Raw genomic sequence first — 19,410 nt, forward strand, 5'->3', positions numbered from 1 at the left:
TCACGGCGATCTCCTTCGCCATTGTCATCGTTGCGTATTTGCCGCGCTTCTTAGCTGAATTCCCCGGCGCTGACTGCCCCGATGTTGGTGCCATTCCCGTGTGCTTCGTTGGTCTCACTGCTAGGCATACACAACACACAAGGAACACAAGTAGAATGAACACTGCACACTATAACTACACCGCACGCCGTCACAAAGAAGAAAAAAAGAGACGACCGGGCCAGCGGCTACTGGATTTGACCTGGATTTGGATGGGCAAGACCGAAACTAGCCATTGTGCCGGAACACACAAAAACGATGATGACGAACGGACTCCGCTCCTACCGCCTCTTGGGGCGGTAAGGAGGCTCATTCCAAAACAGAAATGGCGCTTCACGCTGCAGTCAGCGTCGGTGTGGGTAGCTGCTATGGATCGAGTTGGCTCGAGTAGAGTCCAAAAAATCAAATGAGAGGTTGCGAAGTGCCCGAAATTTCGGTATTTGTTATGCATTATGGCCTATGGAAAGGGTGACGGTGCCGCGAAGCAGTCCGAATAATCGAGTATGTCCGAATTTTTGGAGTCCGAAAAATCAGTCTGCGACTGTATACTCCATGTCAGTTTAATTTCCTTTTGAGCTGGTGTGTGGATTATCATGCTGTACATGCAAACGGCTGAAAACATGAATCGGCATGTATATACAGTATATGACAATCACGCTTCCGCGCAAGAATATTCTTACTGGGCTTAGCACGCCGCTGCAAGTTGCCTTCGGCAGGGAAAACAAGAAAATACACTCATATTAATTGCTCCTCGAAGTGGTTCCAGTCTCGGTGCGTCCATGTGCTAGCCAGGTGATGTCAGTGTCAGCGTTGTTTACACCACGTTAAGTCCCAAATGTGTCGAAGGAAATGGGAGATGGCATACCGATGCTCAAGAGCATAGCACACATATACATATCAGCACTTTTATCATGTGCATATAAATATATATATATGTCACTTTTAGCGTTATCGTTGGTTAATAATATTGCTTAAATTTGTTTTTATTACCATTGCGGTAGGTCCAGCAGTTCTACACGCACGCCTGCTAGCAGGCGTTAGAAAACGCACAGAAGTTGCCTGCAAGCGGCTGTTCCGTTGGTGCGAGGAGCACTTCCTAAAGAATAACTTCGCGAGGTGGCAGCGAGGCAGAGCCAGCCACGATTATGCCCTATTGAGAAAGGGAATAGAAGAGGGTATGGCAGGTGGCAAAACCCCCAAATGCTGCAGGCACAGATAGCTCAAAGAGGCACTGTCGCAACCCGGAGCGAGAGGAAGTGCTATTTTGTTTCTGTGCTGTGATCGAAGCAGTACAAGATGCATCAACCATTGGTAAAATTTCACCCTAGAAACAAGTTTGGCAAGGAAGCCAATCATTCGCGGTTCGGAAAATTTTGCTACGAAGACATCATGGAACGCACAAGATGACGAACTTGCATACGGTGACTGTGGCTTCGAACCCACCAAGCTAGGCCTAATGTTCCTGGCGGCTGAAAGTAGCTCCGGCGACAGCTGCGTATTCCATAACACGGCGTTTCTGTAGCTCGGAGGTACTAAAAAGCGGCAAAAGACAACGGCGGACAAGATAGAACAGCAGCTTCAAATGCGTTAATGGACCGGAAGAATGAATTTCTCGCTGACAGTGCCGGCGTTGTGACCCGACCACCCAGCGGAACTGCGTTCTTTGTTGTGAATTTAAATTTCGTGAACTATTTACATGCGTCATTTGCGGACTCTAAACTGTGCTGTGGTGCTCTGAAATTAATTGGAGATAAGCAGGAATATGGACTTGCTTCGAAGTCACATTTTGTGCGCGAAGACTGTGGCGAGACGTCATCAGCTCACTGCGTGTCGAAGGCACAAAAAAAAAAAAACCCTTTCGCCATGAAAGTTTTCGCAACGCTTGCGATGCAGGCTACTACCAATTGTCAAACGGCTTTGAATGATGTACTTTCCGAAATTAATGTTAGCCAAAGTGAGCGTGATAGGCTTATGTGGAAAAAAAAAAAAAAACTGCCGTCTGCTGTTAGTCGTGCAACTGAAAAACACAAGTGCGCGCAGTCAGTTCACAAGCTGTAGGCTGAACTGAATGTGAGGAATTTGGGAAACATTGTAGTAGTTTCCTATGAAAGAGAGATCTTGCCTAGGGCTTATTACGCTTTTGCAAATGTAATTGTGCAACTATTTCTCGCTTCCAATCATTAAAATTACTTTGGTGCCTTTTCTGGCTTTTCCTCAAAGCTGTGTTTTGAGTTGAACTACAAGTTTGCCCAAAGGATATCTCATAAACTAGAGTAGCTGGAGCTATATTTCTTTTTGTATTGTGAAGCTGAAAGTATAATGCATGCAATGTTCGAAGTATACTTTGTTATTTCCACTTTTTAAATTTTTTTTTACTTGGTCTTCAAATTCGTATATAGCTGCCATGGTTGTGAGTGTAAAGTTAAACAAGCTGGTAAATTTAATTTTAGCTCAATTTGAAAACAGCTTCCAAGATTGCATTCCTTACACTTTGTAATATCCACCTGTATATTACAAATTAATTTCTAAAGAGCATTTTTCCCCCAATGGTTTGGGCGGACAAAAGCAGCAGTTTTCTAATACATTTCTAATAGCTCTCGAGCTCATTGTCCTAGAAGGAAAACGTTTGCATATTTAAAATCAGCAAAAGAAACTGAACACTTTACGAAGTTTCATCAAATTTAGTTGGTAAATCACTAAGTTAGTTTTAAGACCCATGTCCCCCTTCAAAAATGCTTATGTAAACACATCAACCCAGATTTTTCTGCTTTTTCAATATGCAGGTTTCAGCTGTTTTTTGATGATTCATTACAATTTCAAGACGTTATGAGTTGTGCTGTTAAAATTTGATTCGATCAGCAACTTTCTCAAATTTAAATTCAGAATATTTTCTCTCAGCAGATTCAATATTAATTACATAAAGCTTGAGCCATCTTCGTCTGCATAGTGCACGCACCCATAATCATCATCATCAGCCTGACTATACCCACTGCAGGGCGAAGGCCTCTCCAATATTTCTCCACTTAATCCGGTTCTGTGCTAGCTGCATCCACTTGACCCCTGCGAACTTCTTCCTAACCTCATTCGCCCATCTAACTTTCTGCCGCCCCCTGCAACGCTTTCCTTCCCTTGGAATTCAGTTTGTTACCCTAAGCGACCATCGGTTATCCTCTCTTCGCACGACATGTCCTGCCCATGCCCATTTCTTCATCTTAATTTCCACTAGAATGTCGGTAACTTGAGTTATTTCTCTGACCCACTCTGCACGCTTCCTATCTTTTAATGTTACCCCTACCATTTTTCGTTCCATAGCCCTCTGGGTTGTACTCAACTTAAATAGAACTCTCTTGGTTAGCCTCCACGTTTCAGCCCCATAGGTGAGTACAGGTAAGATGCAACTGTTGTATACTTTCCTCATGAGCGATACCGGTAAGCTGCTAGTCATAATCTGCGAGTGCTTGCCAAATGCGCTCCCTCCCAATCTCATTCTTCTTGTTATTTCCTGTTCATGGTCTGTATCTGCGGTTACTACCTGTCCTAAGTAGACATATTCGCCTACTACTTCCAGTACTTCGCTACCTAATGTAAACTGCTGTTTCTTCTTGAGGCTGTTGAACATTACCTTAGTCTTCTGCATATTGATTTTCAAGCCTACCTTTCTACTTTTCCTGTCTAGGTCATCAATCATTATTTGCAGTTCATCCCCGGAGTTGCTTAGCAAGGCAATGTCATCAGCAAATCGCAGATTACTGAGGTATTCTCCCTCTACCCTTATCCCTAACTGCTCCCATTCCAAGTCTCTGAATACTTCCTTTAAGCAAGCTGTGAATAGCACTGGGGAGATTGTGTCTCCTTGCCTAACACCTTTCTTTATGGAAATTTTGTTACTTTCTTTATGCAGAACTATGGTTGCTGTGCAGCCACTATATATATCTTCCAGCACTTTCACGTATGGCTTGTCTACCCCCTGATTTCGCAATGCCTGCATCACTGCCGATGTTTCAACTGAGTCGAATGAAGGGAATACATGCTAATGATGGGTCGGCTCTTGGCTGCGTGTTGTGGCCAGAAATTGGTGCTTCCCAGCGACACCCAAAGCCCAGTCTGTCAGCCGCTTTTGAACGGCCGGGTCAGAGCTGGACACCGCAGCCTCCCATCGCTCGAGGTCGGAGAGTTGCCAAGTGGCTGGAGGGTGGAATTCCGAGCATTTGATCATAATATGCTCTAAATCAGCTTTAGGTGGTGCCCCACACAGGGTGCACTGCGGTGAGGCATGCCTTTCAAGGGGGGATGCGGGGACCAAATCGCGAAAATTTCGTGAAAAATCAAATTTTAGAAAAGATCAGATTCGGAATCTACAAGGCCTCTTCAATCACACTGCAAAAAAATTCAGCTGAAAATGGACTCAAAGAGAGCCTAAAAATTATTTTTGTGACTGCTGGTAGCAAAAAACTGGCCGAAATGTCAGCGAAAATGGTCGATTTCCGAGCGCAATAACTCCGCGCCCGTTACACCGACGGTGATAATTTTGGTACCACTGGAAAGCTTGTTTCACTGCAATATTCCTCCCACCGGATCCACGTGTCTACGACAAAAAATAAATGCACAACGTCAAAAATGCAAAGGCCTCGCAGAATCACTCCTCAGCACTGATTGGTCGCGCCAGTCACGTGGCGCTCAGCGCCCTTTTGGAGTGGCTGCTGGAAAGTGCGCCATTGCTCGCGGCGTCTGCTCCCGCCTCATTTGCACACGCTTTTGTCAACTGCTCGGTAGTTTGTGAATCCGCGGAAGCGCAAACACAAGTCTCCTATCCAGGAAGAGAAGCGGTCGGTGGCAAATAAATCGAATGAAGTAAAGACCGGGTCAGAATCAACACTTTTCGAAACGTATCAGCGCATCATGTGGTCCGTCCAAAAGGCAAAGAAATGGAAACGGCGGTGAAAGCGACAAGGATATCACACATTTGTTCCGACGCAATACAATTCCAACGAACAGAAGTCTCCAGGCGTGCGGAAAGCTCGATTAATGCAATCACGTAGCCACACGGATATGCCGATACTCGGTGAAGATCACAGAGATACGTCGCGGAAGGCCGACCCGCCCTTGGAATCAATGCTTAGAAGTGAACCCGCAGACTCAGCGCCATCAGCCAACATCGCAGTGCAGTGCCGACACGGGGAAAGTTCTGTTTTTGCGACGGCGGGTGATGCTGATGCAGCGCGAGCTCCCGAGTAAGATGGCGAATGTTTGTGTTACTGGAATAGCACCATTCCGCGGCACCAGCACCCGATATCAATTCCCAACAGCAAATCCGAGGTCCCGGCTCCATCAACTAGCCGCGAAATCGCGATGCAGTTCCGATAAGGAGAAACTTCCGTTTTTGCGATGGCGAGTGATGCGCTGCCAGGTTTACGGCAACTGTTTGCCTTACCAGATTCGCACCATTCAGGTGCCTGGAACCGCATTCTGTGGCTTCGAAAAAAACCCAGAAGGAAGCGTGTAGCGTAGAGATAGAGTATTTCAGTCCAGAGGCGTTTTGATGGGCAAAATGTGGCTGTGCAACTTTAACGTCAGTTTTGTCAAAAGTGCTTTTTGACCTGACTGGCCTGCTTGCAGAAAGCGTAGCACAATAGCTCGATGGATTTTCATGAAGTTTGTTGCATTATATTCCTTGGTAATTACTTTATGCGGTGACATTCACATATCTTTAAAATATTGCGAGCCTTCCGTGGATGTTCTTTAATTTGTACATGCCATGATCTTCCTCTTTCATTTGTACATACCATCATCATCGTCCCGCGGCGCCGGCTCCGGCACGCGCCTGGGTTTTTGTCATCGGATTAAAACGCTAGACAAGGCATCGCTGGCTTTGCCGTCACGACCTTGCCGTCTCAACCTAGCCTTCTTTCACAAGTGGTGGAGGTCGAATTCGATCCCCTTGCTGCCTCTCGCTGGAGCTACGTTCCGGTCGCCGTTTGGCAACTACGACCATAATCATGTCCACCGAGAGCAATCCCGACCCGGCCGGACCCTCTACCTCAGCTGCACCGACGCCTCCGACTCTGCCCACACGTCAACGCGACCCACCGCTGTTCGCTGGTCGTCGTGACGAAGACGTGGATGACTGGCTCGACACATATGAACGCTGCAGTGTCTATAACCGGTGGGACGATGCTTTAAAATTCCTCAACGTTTCGTTCTATCTAATTGAGGTCGCTAGAAACTGGTTCATTAATCGCGAACCCCACACTACTAACTGGACCACTTTCAAACAGCGATTCCGACAATACTTCGCCGACCCGGCAGTCCGGACTGAGATCGCGAGAAACAAGCTCGCTTCCCGCCTTCAAGGTCCCGATGAATCATAATCATATGCGTCTTACATAGAGGCTGTTCTTGCACTTTGTCAGCGCATTAGTCCCACCATGACGGAACCTGAACGTGTGCACCACGTCTTAAAAGGGATCAATGCCATGGCATATCACACCTTAGTTGCCCAGAATCCTTCAAGTGTTGATTCAATCATTAAGACCTGTCAACGCCTCGACCAGCTGCAGTCCTCTCGATTACAGCCCGGCTTCGCAACTGGTCCGACCTCTGCTGACCTTGATCTGCGGGCAATGATTCGAGCAATCATCCGCGAGGAGCTTCAAGCCCTCAATCCTTTCTGTCGACATGGGTGCAATCATTCTTCCGCACCTCCTAATGACGCCGTTCTCCGCAACATGATTAAAGAAGAGTTAGCTACCATCAACCGCCCTATGACATCCGAAGCTTCTGCAATCCGCCCAGCGCCGACCTACGCGCACGTCGCTGCATCCCCCCCTTCGTTGGTTCCCCCGCCCCAACCGGCACCAACATACAATCACGTCAATGCAATGGCGATGGCTCAACCTACACAACCCAATTACGCACCTTGGCGTCCCCTCCCGACCAGTCTGCTATTACTGTGGTATTAGAGGACACATATCCCGCTTCTGTTGTCGCCGCCTTCAGAATGAGCGCCGTGGTTATGACAGCTTCGAATGCGACATGCCTTCAACCTCATATTATCAACGCCGGTCTATACCAAGCCCACCTCGACGATCCTCCCCACCTCCAGTATCTTCCTCTGAGCCTCGTGGGAACCATGTATCCCGACGCCGGTCCACATCCCCATACCGCCGCTCAGTTTCCCCTCTCCGCCCCGCAACCGCTCTCCCTGTCCGCCATCCGGAAAACTAAGTGTTGCAGTTTCCGGAGGTCAAACTGCACTCTGCGAACTTACTAAAAGTCCTCCTGATCGCCCGTATAACGTGATTGCTGTTATCGCTGAAGGTTTACCGGTTGAAGCTTTAATTGATACAGGGGCTGCAATTTCTGTCATTCACGCTGATTTGTGCTACCGTTTGCGAAAAGTGACAACCCCATATGATGGGCCTGAACTCCGTGGAGCCAATGACGTCCCTTTGCGCCCTTCAGCGAAGTGCACCGTACGAGTTGTTATCGACGGCATCCGCCATCATGTGCAGTTTGCTGTGCTCTCACCTTGTGCGCATTTCATGATTTTCGGATGGGATTTTTTGTCAACCGCTTCAGCGTTAATTTCTTGTGGTGACCGTGTTGTCCATATGACAGACAGTGATTTTTCATCTGACTTTTCTGAACGACATCATCCCCTCGTTGCCGCCGCTGATACTGTTTTGCCTCCTCAGTGCGAAAAACTGCTTACTGTTGTTTCTGACCACATCACTGACAGGGACGTACTCATAGCACCATCGTATAGTCATCTTGCACGCGGCATCGCCCTCCCGTCAAGTCTTGTCCGGTTCCACAACGGCTCAGCGACAGTAGTGGCCACTAACACTTCACGTGAATCCCTCGTGCTCCCAAAAGGAACTTCTCTGAATTGTATGGTGGATGTTCAACCTTTTTCCCTGATGGTGCTCACCGCCCCTCCGCCTCAGCAACGTGTTTCGTCAGACGTCTCTCTTTCTGTTCTCGCAAAGACTATTAATCCTAAACTCACGCCGAACCAACGCCAAGAACTGCTGATATTGCTTCGACACCACCAAGCCATTTTTGATGCCACTTCCACACCACTGGGACGGACTAGTGTTGCGCACCATCGCATCATTACTGAAGGTAACTCTACCGTTCGCCGACGGCCTTATCGGGTTTCCCTCTCTGAACGAAAAGTAATTGAAGAAAATGTAAATGACATGCTCCATCGCAATATAATTCGTCCTTCAACAAGCCCATGGTCCTCCCCAGTAGTGCTAATTAAAAAAAAGGACGGCTCGGTACGCTTTTGTGTTGATTACCGTGCACTCAACAAAATTACCCGCAAAGGTGTATATCCGAATGCCGCGAATTGATCACGCCCTTGACTCCCTCCAAGGCTCCGAATATTTCTCGACCCTGGACCTGCGCTCAGGTTATTGGCAAATACCTATGCACGAGGACGATAAAGAAAAAACCGCTTTCGCAACACCCGATGGCCTTTACGAATTTAATGTTATGCCTTTCGGACTTTGTAACGCACCAGCGACATTTGAAAGAATGATCGACACTGTACTTCGTGGCCTAAAATGGAGAACCTGTTTGTGTTACTTGGACGACATTGTTATCTTTTCGACAACCTCTAATGACCATCTCACGCGCCTGAATGAAGTCCTCACCTGTCTCGCTTCGGCAGGCCTTCAGCTCAACACCAAGAAGTGCCACTTTGCACAGAAGGAAATTAGAATATTGGGACATCTGGTCAGCCATGACGGCATTCGCCCAGATCCTGAAAAAATAATTGCGGTCTTGAACTTTGCTCGTCCACAACGGACTACAGATTTGCATAGTTTCCTCGGCCTCGCGTCCTATTTCCGGCGTTTTATAAGGCATTTTGCAACTATTGCTGCACCACTTCATGAGCTACTTAAAGCACGCAGCCCTTTCGTGTGGACTGAGCAGTGCGAAACTGCTTTTAATGACCTCAAGCACGCCCTCACATCAGATCCTATTCTTGGCCACTTCAGTGACAGCGCTCCAACTATCCTGCACACCGATGCCAGTGGCCACGGTCTTGGCGCTGTACTTCTACAGCGTGATGCAACATCGCGTGAGAAAGTGATTGCCTTTGCCAGTCGGACACTCACTCCAGCTGAGAAAAACTACACCATTACCGAGCAGGAGTGTCTTGCTGTCGTCTGGGCTGTCCAAAAATTTCGCCCTTACCTATACGGTCGGCACTTCACAGTTGTGACCGACCACCATGCTCTTTGCTGGTTGTCTTCACTCAAAAATTTGACAGGCCGACTTGGCCGCTGGATTCTACGCCTGCAAGAATACCATTTCGACGTCACTTATAAATCTGGTCGCCAACACCAAGACGCCGACACTCTCTCTCGCTGTCCCCTTTCGGAATCCACTTGCTGCTTTTCTTCCCAATTCATTTCCACCTCTGACCAGAGCCGACCATCTCTTTGCCCGACGTATATCACAACCGTTTGTTTTGACGACTCTGAGAACAAGCACGCTCTCCGCTCACAGCAATTAGCCGATGCCTACTGCCGTCCTATCATCGACCGCCTTATCGGCGCTTCGGACCCCCCCAATGCTAGGCTTCGCCGACAGCTTCGCAATTTCAAGCTCGAAGATGGCATCCTACTCCGCTACGTGTATTGCCCTGATGGAACTCGCTGGATCCCAGTCACGCCGCGTGTGCTTCGCCCACGTATACTGGCGGCTCTCCACGATGACGCTACTGCAGGTCACCTTGGTTTTGACAAAACCTACGACCGCGTGAGAAAACGATTCTTTTGGCCTGGCTTATCTTCCACCGTTGCCAAATACGTCGCATCCTGCCCTCTGTGCCAACGTCACAAACGGCTGACTTCTTCGCCCGCTGGCCTTCTACAACCTCTTCCTTGTCCCACCACGCCATTCGACGTAGTCGGCATCGACTTATATGGTCCCCTACCTCTGTCCTATGGGGGTAACCATTGGATTATAACAGCTGTCGACCACCTCACACGCTACGCTGAGACCCTGTACCGACTGGTTCCGCTGAAGAAGTAGCAAATTTCTTTTTGCGATCAATTGTATTGCGTCATGGCGCTCCTCGGGTGCTCCTAAGTGACCGCGGTACAGCCTTCTTATCGAAAGTCGTTGCCGAAGTTCTTCACGCCTCATCCACCCTTCATAAGACAACCTCAAGCTACCATCCCCAGACTAACGGTCTGACTGAGCGATTTCATCGCACCTTGTCGGACATGATATCAATGTACACCACACCAGATCATCGAAATTGGGACACTATTCTACCATTCGTCACATTCGCCTATAATACAGCAGTACAGCGAACTACCGGTTACTCTCCATCTTTCCTTGTTTATGGCCGTCCTCCCACTACAATTCTTGACGCTTCCTTCTTCTCTACGCCCGACTACTCCACATCAGTACCTACCCATTTTTTATCTCGTGTGGCCAGATGCCGTAATCTCGCCCGCCTCAACACGGCAGCGTGCCAGGAAGTCCGCAAGACTCGCTATGATTCTACACATCGAGTGGTCTCTTTTCGTCCTGGTGACGAAGTACTGCTTTACACACCATTGCGCACCCCTGGCCTTAGTGACAAATTCCACCACCGCTACGTAGGTCCCTATGAGGTCATAAGCCAAACTTCCCCAGTGAACTACAAAGTGACGCCTGTTGATCCCCCAACTGATCGACGCCACCGTGGAACTGAAATTGTTCATGTGTCTCGCCTGAAACCGTTTGTGCGCCGCGATGCATCGGTTAGGTAGGAACGGCCAGGCTGGTCGCTTCCGACCCCCCGGGCAGATTGTGTGAGCCTTCCGTGGATGTTCTTTAATTTGTACATGCCATGATCTTCCTCTTTCATTTGTACATACCATCATCATTGTCCCGCGGCGCCGGCTCCGGGACGCGCCTGGGTTTTTGTCATCGGATTAAAACGCTAGACAAGGCATCGCTGGCTTTGCCGTCACGACCTTGCCGTCTCAACCTAGCCTTCTTTTACAATATGCTATCATTTCTTTTACTTTTTAGCTATTTTGAAATGGTGAAAATGAGTGCGTTATGCAAGGATGGATGTAACGTTCTATGTAAAAAAAATCAGGTTGATAAAAATATTTGGAGAATGTCAGTGCATGAACCATTCATATGGCTCAAATATAAGACCAATTATGGGCTTCTACCATGTTTTTTTGTCACGCCAGGCTTTCTGTAAGTTTGGTAAACAATGATGCAAATATAAATTTCTAATGTCAAAACTGCTGGAAATATCTTAATGAAACGTGTAATCAGCCATTCAGCACACTTTCCAATGAGCATGCAAAGTTTCATTGCTTTATTACAAAAATGAAAGAATTTCACTTCGATCCCCATGTCCCCACTTAAACAAACCTCTCCTAAGACTTGCAACATTGTTACATACTCTTGTACCCTTTTACCAGCACTGATATGGTTGTGTGGCTATGATGAAGAGCCTGGATGTAGACAACTAGGCTGAATTTGGTTGATTTGTACACAACTGGAAATGAGTCAGCAGCATCGAATGCCAGGTTAAGAAGAGCTGTCGCTTTCCACCATGCAAAGGTGATGGCAAATTTTGGGGTGCTCCTCAAATAGCACTAAAACTACCGATAAATGATAACACCAGAAATAGAATACAACCTCAAAAGCACCCAGAGAAATTGAGGGTGCAGAAAGGTTTATATCAAAACAATATTCCTGACAAGATAGCATCATACAAATGAAGGCCGGCACTGAAACTGAACCCCTGTAAGGAACGTGGAAGAAAACTGTAGCTGAAAGTGATGACTCGTACTACTTAAATCTAGAGGTGTGCAAATATTCAAATACTCGAAATTTCAAATATGAATCAAATATGTTTGTTATCTGATTTGTATTCATAGTCGAAGAAATTATATTTGTAATTTTCTTAGTATTCTAAAGTGATCGAATACGCCAAAAATTTTCACCGGAGTTTCACTGCACTGCACACTTCACCGCAATGCATTACCGTACAGTGAAGCATCCTCAAAACTGGAAGGGACCGTTTTATGAAGAGGGACGTTCCCGACAGTGTGCGCAAAGTGAAGCACATAGCAAGACTAGGAAGAAACGCCATTCTCACTTCGATTTCATCTAAAATGCAGACAACTATTGTGCAGGTGTTCGTCAGATACAATTACTGCGATGCAAACGATTTTCGGCAGTTTAGTTCCATGTAATAATTCAAGCTTTTAGTTTATTTGTACTTTTTTTTTCCAGTCTCTTGAAGGCCGGATTAAAGAGTTTATGCAATCAGCAGCAATATGACAGCTCCATCTGGTTCCATGCAGGTCCTTCCTCCTTCCCGTAGAGTAAACCATTGTATGGAATCCTGTATAAAATTTATACTGCATTTTTCAGCACGGTTTAGACTTGTCTTCAATTCTTATTTAATTTTATTTGCAAATATGAATTTTGAAAAAAGCAAGACAAACAATGTTTCCTATTTTTTAAATTTTCGTTTCTTTAATTGATCACATATTCGATATTCAAAGGCACTTTTTACTGATACTATTTGCATTTGATTCATATTCAAGAATTTCAATATTGGCACACCTGTACTTAAAACATATATAAAAAGAAACCATAATTAGACTCCCCACTACATCTGAATTAAGAGAAATCACAGTAGTAAAACTGGGGAAATAAAATGTGAGACAAATTGCGTGAATTATTTTTTCAAAAATGATATCTGAGAGGAGCAGCAGATGTAGACTCAGGAGTGTCCGCTTTGATCATCAAATTAATAATTTGTGATTAAAAATTATTTCTGCACTGGGCTGCAGTTGTTTAATGTCCTGAAATTGTGAGTGCCACGTCTTATGTCCCTCCATCCAGAATTATTTAGATAAGGTGCCTATAGCGCCTGAAGGACACACACCTGCAGGTGGTCGAGCAGTCTTCCTGGCGTGGCAACCAACAGGTTGACGCCCTTGGCCAGTTTGGCGGCTTCGGACTGGCGGTTGGTTCCCCCCATGATGAGGCCCAACGTCTGGTTCTGGCCTGACAGCAGTTCCTGCAGCACGCCAAAGGTCTGCATGGCCAGCTCCCGAGTGGGTGCAATCACCAGGGCCCCCGTGCCATTGCGCGGCATGAACTTGAGCTTGGACAGGAGTTCCACCGCAGGCACGAGGAAAGCCAGAGTTTTGCCACTGCCGGTCTTGGCAGCTGCCACCACGTCCCTGGAAGTATTCCACAAACGTCTCACCGTGTCTCACTCAAAGGCCCACAATGGGCTATGGCATGCCTAATTTTGTTACATGGCAGTGCGAACTCCCTGCTCAAGGAACTTACCTTCCTTCCAAAAGATGTGGAATAGTCTTGGCTTGTATTTCTGTCATCTGTTTAAATCCCATAGTCTCTGTGATAGCCTTCAGTGTGGCTTCGGAAACCTTCCCTTGTAGGGAGCTGAATCGGGTGTCTGAGAGCACTCCAAAACTTGTCCCCGGTACTGCAGCAAAAGAAAACATTCCTTTGAAGAAATGCATCATAACCAACACTTGTATTCGTTGCGCAGCTCGATGTAAATGAAACATTCTACATCAAACCACTGTGAGCAATGTCAAGGGGTGCAAGCAGGCTGGAGTAGCTCAAGGAGCAATGAATGTTTTAATTATGTTTTAGAGCATATTTCCTTTGATAATTGCAGTTTTCTATTCCCGACAACCAATTAGATTCCTTTTTATGCAACAATAAATGCTTTTACAACTACACACACATCCCCGACAAAGCAAGACAACAGTCAAATGGTTAAAATAACAGGTGCAGCCTAAGGAACAATTAGGAATAAACTAGCAGCGAACGGAATACTTGCTTGTGCACTTCAGAATTGAACATCATGTTTGACCTAAAGGTTTTGCCTATTTTGACTTGAGAGATTTAAACATGGAGTGCACCATATTTATGCACTCAAGAAGTGCCACTAGACTGGGGTTTACGCCAATGAGCAGCATATTTCTGCCCTCTTGTGCATATATATTGTTACGTGGAAGATTTACAGTCCCAAAGCTGTCCGCTTGGTGGAGGTGGAGGTGAATCTATTCGATCCCCTGTCACAAGCTGGATCTCCGCAGCGGCCGTCACATCGGAACCACCACGATGACTACCGACGCCTCTACCTCTACAGCCACCGCCCCTACTGTTGTAATGGCCCACCCCCGTGACCCCGGAACCTTCTGCGGTACCGACGACGTTGACGTAGACGACTGGCTAGCCCTATACGAGCGCGTGAGCAAGGACAACAGGTGGGATGCCACACTCATGCTCACGAATGTAATATTTTACTTGGCTGGACCGCGCGGGTGTGGTTTGAAACCCACGAAGACGAGCTAACATCTTGGGATATTTGCAAACAGAAGCTGCACGACCTATTCGGAAAGCCTATTGGCCGCCACATCGCCGCCAAAAAAGCGCTCGCCTCTCGGGCCCAAACGTCTACAGAGTCTTATCTCACTTACATCCAAGACGTCCTGTCTCTATGCCGCAAAGTCGACCAAGGCATGCCTGAGGAGGATAAAGTCGGCCATATAGTAAAAGGCATTGCCGACGATGCCTTCAACCTCCTGTTGTGCAGGGATTGCTCCACCGTGGACTCTGTGCTACAGGTGTGCCGACGTTTCGAGCAGGCGAAACAGAGGCGCATATATCACCGTTTCGACCGGCTGCCGAACACGGCTGCTAGCTCTTCCTGTATTGATATCCCGACTCCTCGACCGCCTGCGAACGACAGCACTTTGACACGCATTGTCCGCCAAGAGCTTGAAGCAATGACTCCCGCGGCCTCGCTGTCGCATACACCCGACAACACCCTGGCTACCATATCACTTATTAAGGCTGTTGTTCGCCAAGAGGTTGCGAATATGGGCCTCCCTTCTACCCAGCACCTCCACCAAGAGATGTTACGTGGAAGATTTACAGTCCCAAAGCTGTCCGCACAACTAACGTTGATGAGGGCACAGATTTCACAACACTCAGCGTCGTCGTCTTCTCGGAGTCTGTTGCACTTCATCCTCATCACGAACAGCGAATACAGCTAAGTAACAATATCCTTTTTGATCCTACGCCTCTGCTGATAAATTCTCAAGCGCTGGTCAGTAGCACCTTCAGGAAGGATAGATGGCACTCAAACATAGCCTTTCAATCCTTCAGCTCCTTGACTTTACTCTTCTAGTGATTGGCACCTTCGGCACACCACCCCATAATGCCTCAAGTATGCTTTTGTCTGACGTAGGCTTGACAAGCTTCTCATGGACAAAGGGGCTGATGTTGAAGTACCTGTTCGTTTTCACAGTAATTGTGTATTTTTTGCAGTCAGACAAGTTTTCCAATGGCACATTTACACTATTTGCTTTCCTTGCTGCTCTCACATCTCTCTCCATTGGTGATTCAAAAGGCTGGGAGGAGGTGCTGTGTCACGTGCACTAAGCATTTTGCTTGCAATTTCCTTCAATCACTTGTGGCCCATATTACGTTTACTCGCGATCAAATATTATGCTCCACGCTCCCGTAGGTTTTAAAAATTTTATTTGCGTTAAGCCCAGAGCAGGAGTGTTACACTCTGGCACCGGTGTGCTGCCATCATTCCTGTGTTCAGCTAGCAAAACATTTGATAGCAAAACATTTGATAGCAAAACATTGTGGCAGCAGTTTGGAGCAGTTTTGGAGTAATATTCTGTTTTGGAGCAGGAAAGGCAATTTGGAGCATAATGGAGCAAATGGAGCAGCGCTTACACCCTTGAAGCTTATAGCTGACCACTGAGCCTTCACAAAATTTAATTTCATTTCTTTTGAGTTCACATTGGAGTTACTTGTATTAATGTTATTTTGCGCCCCTCTTACCTTGTGTTTTTTTATGTGTCAAGATGTAATTTTTGCCCTGCTGCATGTATGAAGAACAGTTTTCCAACATTAGGATTAATTTGACTAAAACTTACAAGGTTCAGGCTCTGTCTCCATTGCTTTGGCTTCATCAGCACTGACTGCACCTTTGTCTGGGGTGAAAAAAAGAAAAGACGGAAACCTTACAGATTCAGTCACGCCGACCATTTCCTGTGGTAGTGCACTGACTCCACACGTGCCTGGCTCACCCTGTAAGTCCTACAGCATTCCTTGGGAAACAACAGTATGAAGCAAGAAGAAGACCACGCAATGACAAGATCAACCTGAAGTTGCGCTGTCGGTCGTCTTCAAGGACACAGGGCAAGAGGCAAAAAGAAAAGAAGGCAAGAAGAGGGTGGCACGAACCCTAAACGATAAGAACATCCCGTGTATGGGCACCATGTAGGAGTAACTCGGGCCGCGATGAGCACGCCCCTCACAGCAGAAAAAGCAGACCATGCTGCAAAGCAGCTTGGACGTGGATTGCATTTCTCATTTGTATTCACGGCATGCAGCGGTCACAAATGAATGACTGGGTGGCAGTCGGCAATTACACACATTTTCACTTGCCACGTACAATGTTTATAACATCCCTAAACAGGCTTTATGAAGCAAAATGAGGCGAACACTGCCGTCCCAACGAGCAGTGAACCGGCAATCATATCCGGATTTGCCGCAAGGCGCTGTTCTCAAAAGAGGGCACACTACAATCGCTTAATTTGTAATTCTTCTCAAGCTGTGGAAAAAAAAGGGCAACTCATAGGCCCCTGTATTCATCATCATCACCATCAGCCTGACTATACCCACTGCAGAGCGAAGGCCTCTCCCATATTTCTCCACTTAACCCGGTTCTGTGCTAGCTGCATCCACTTGACCCTCGCGAACTTAACCTCATCCGCCCACCTAACTTTCTGCCGCCCCCTGCTAGGCTTTCCTTCTCTTGGAATCCAGTTTGTTACCCTAAGTGACCATTGGTTATCCTCTCTTCGCATTACATGTCCTGCCCATGCCCATTTCTTCTTCTTAATTTCCACTAGAATGTCGGTAACTTGAGTTATTTCTCTGACCCACTCTGCACGCTTCCTATCTCTTAATGTTACCCCTACCATTTCTCGTTCCATAGCCCTCTGGGTTGTCCTCAACTTAAGTAGAACTCTCTTGGTTAGCCTCCACGTTTCAGCCGCATAGGTGAGTACAGGTAAGATGCAACTGTTGTATACTTTCCTCTTGAGCGATACCGGTAAGCTGCTAGTCATAATCTGCGAGTGCTTGCCAAATGCGCTCCATCCCAATCTTATTCTTCTCGTTATTTTCTTTTCATGGTCCGGATCTGCGATTACTACCTGTCCTAAGTAGACATAATCGCCTACTACTTCCAGTACTTCGCTACCTAATGTAAACTGCTGTTCCTTCCCGAGGCTGATGAACATTACCTTAGTGTTCTGCATATTGATTTTCAAGCCTACCTTTCTACTTTTCCTGTCTAGGTCATCAATCATTATTTGCAGTTCATCCCCCGAGTTGCTTAGCAAGGCAATGTCATCAGCAAATCTCAGATTACTGAGGTATTCTCCATCTACCCTTATCCCTAACTGCTCCCATTCCAAGTCTCTGAATACTTCCTCTAAACAAGCTGTAAAGCTGTGAATAGTACTGGGGAGATTGTGTCTCCTTGCCTAACACCTTTCTTTATGGGAATTTTGTTACTTTCTTTATGCAGAACTATGGTTGCTGTGCAGCCACTATTTATATCTTCCAGCACTTTCACGTACAGCTCGTCTACCCCGATTTCGCAATGCCTGCCTCACCGCCGATGTTTCAACTGAGTCGAATGCTTTTTCGTAATCAATGAATGCTATGTATAAGGGCTGGTTATATTCCGAGCATTTTTCTATCCCCTGATTGATGGTATGGATATGATCGATACTAGAGTACCGTTTCCGAAAATCTGCTTGATCCTTTGCTTGATTGCAGTCTAAGGTTGTCCTGATTCTATTAGCGATTACCTTAGTAAATACCTTATACGTAACAGACAGTAAGCTGATTGGTCTGTAATTTTTAAGGTCCTTAGAGTCCCCTTTCTTGTGAATGAGAATAATGTTTCCATTCTTCCATGATTCCGGTACCGTCGATGACACCAGGTACTGCGTATACAGGGTGGCCAGTTTTTCTAGCACGATATCCTCCCCCCCTTGTCCTTCAGCAAATCTGTAGTTATCAGATCCTCTCCAGCTGATTTCCCCCTTTTCATAGTTTCTAGTGCTTTCCTTTCTTGACCTCGTCCTTCGTCACTGGTGGAACGTCTGTCTGTTTTTCCTTACCGCCAATCTCATTACGGTCGTGACTACTTTGGCTACTGTAGAGATCTGTATAGAACTGCTCGGCTACTTTGACTATCTTGTCCATATTCGTGATGACGTTGCCCACCTTGTCCCTTATCGCATACATCTGGTTTTTGCCTATGCCCAATTTCTTCTTTACCGCTTTAAGGCTTCCCCTGTTCTTTACAGCATGCTCGATTTTCTCCATGTTATACTTCCTTATATCAGTCATTTTGCGCTTATTGATTAGCTTTGATATCTCGGCCAATTCGACCTGGTCTGTTGGATTGGAAGCTTTCATACTCTGGCGTGTCTTAATCAAATCTTTCGTCTCCTTAGACAGCTTACCGGTATCCTCTCTAACTATCCTACCGCCTACTTCTACCGCACACTCAGTAATGATATCTCTGAAATTATTGTTCACTGCTTCTAGGGTAATGTCGTCATCCTCCCCTGTATTATCTGGTGCCAATTAATTGGCATTCCCATAAAAATGAAAGCCAATGCACTAGGACCACAGCATACGCCCCGTGGCGCGTTCGTAGATGCAGTTGATTATGTTACTTAACCTGTGCGGTGTGTCTATATTTGCCAAATGGGTCCATGATAGCATACATGAGCCCCAGTACAATGCAGACAGTTATCAATGGACAGGTAGCATTTCAACTGTATTTTTTATGTCTTGTGTCGTGTATAGGTTCATTTAGTGCTTTCTCTCACTATTTTTTCGTCTCTCTCAGCTCTTTCCTTATTTTCACCAGCCTTCACTTCTTCCCTACTCTACTGTGTCACAGTTGCCTCAGCATTGTCAAGCCACAGTCATTGTTTGCGAGTTTACAGGCTTTTAGTTCGTAGTTCTATCACATTTTTTTTTTTTTTTTTCATCTCCCACTTCATTCATTCCTGCTCTTCTTCCATACCCGTTTTTACTTTCTCCATCAGCCAACTCCCCCGCAGCATTGCTTTTATTTTTTTCGCCTAGGAATGCTTCCTCTGCCAATTCTGTTCGGTCGAAGCACTCACGGCTGGCTTTGTGCGAAGTTCTACCGCAAGTGTCAAGGAGGCCCAGGTGTTCCCCACAAGTGTGCATTTTTCTACTTCTTTCTTTGTATATTTATCGCCT

The 19,410-nt window shown here is 46.5% G+C and overlaps 1 protein-coding gene across 1 annotated transcript in view; it reads right to left on the reverse strand.

Annotated features, from left to right (window-relative positions):
* pit (probable ATP-dependent RNA helicase pitchoune) overlaps nucleotides 1–19,410 on the reverse strand; it is an 85,784-nt gene that overhangs the window by 60,014 nt on the left and 6,360 nt on the right. The window contains exons 3-5 of the mRNA XM_084600411.1: nucleotides 16,023–16,079; nucleotides 13,384–13,540; nucleotides 12,971–13,271 (exon numbers count right to left, since the gene is read on the reverse strand). Of these exons, the coding sequence (XP_084456537.1) occupies nucleotides 12,971–13,271; nucleotides 13,384–13,540; nucleotides 16,023–16,079 (515 nt within the window). The remainder of the gene's footprint in view (nucleotides 1–12,970; nucleotides 13,272–13,383; nucleotides 13,541–16,022; nucleotides 16,080–19,410) is intronic.

This window comes from Amblyomma maculatum, chromosome 1, assembly GCF_055883805.1.
Source record: "Amblyomma maculatum isolate TAMU_Amacu chromosome 1, ASM5588380v1, whole genome shotgun sequence".
Taxonomy (NCBI): Eukaryota; Metazoa; Arthropoda; class Arachnida; order Ixodida; family Ixodidae; genus Amblyomma; species Amblyomma maculatum.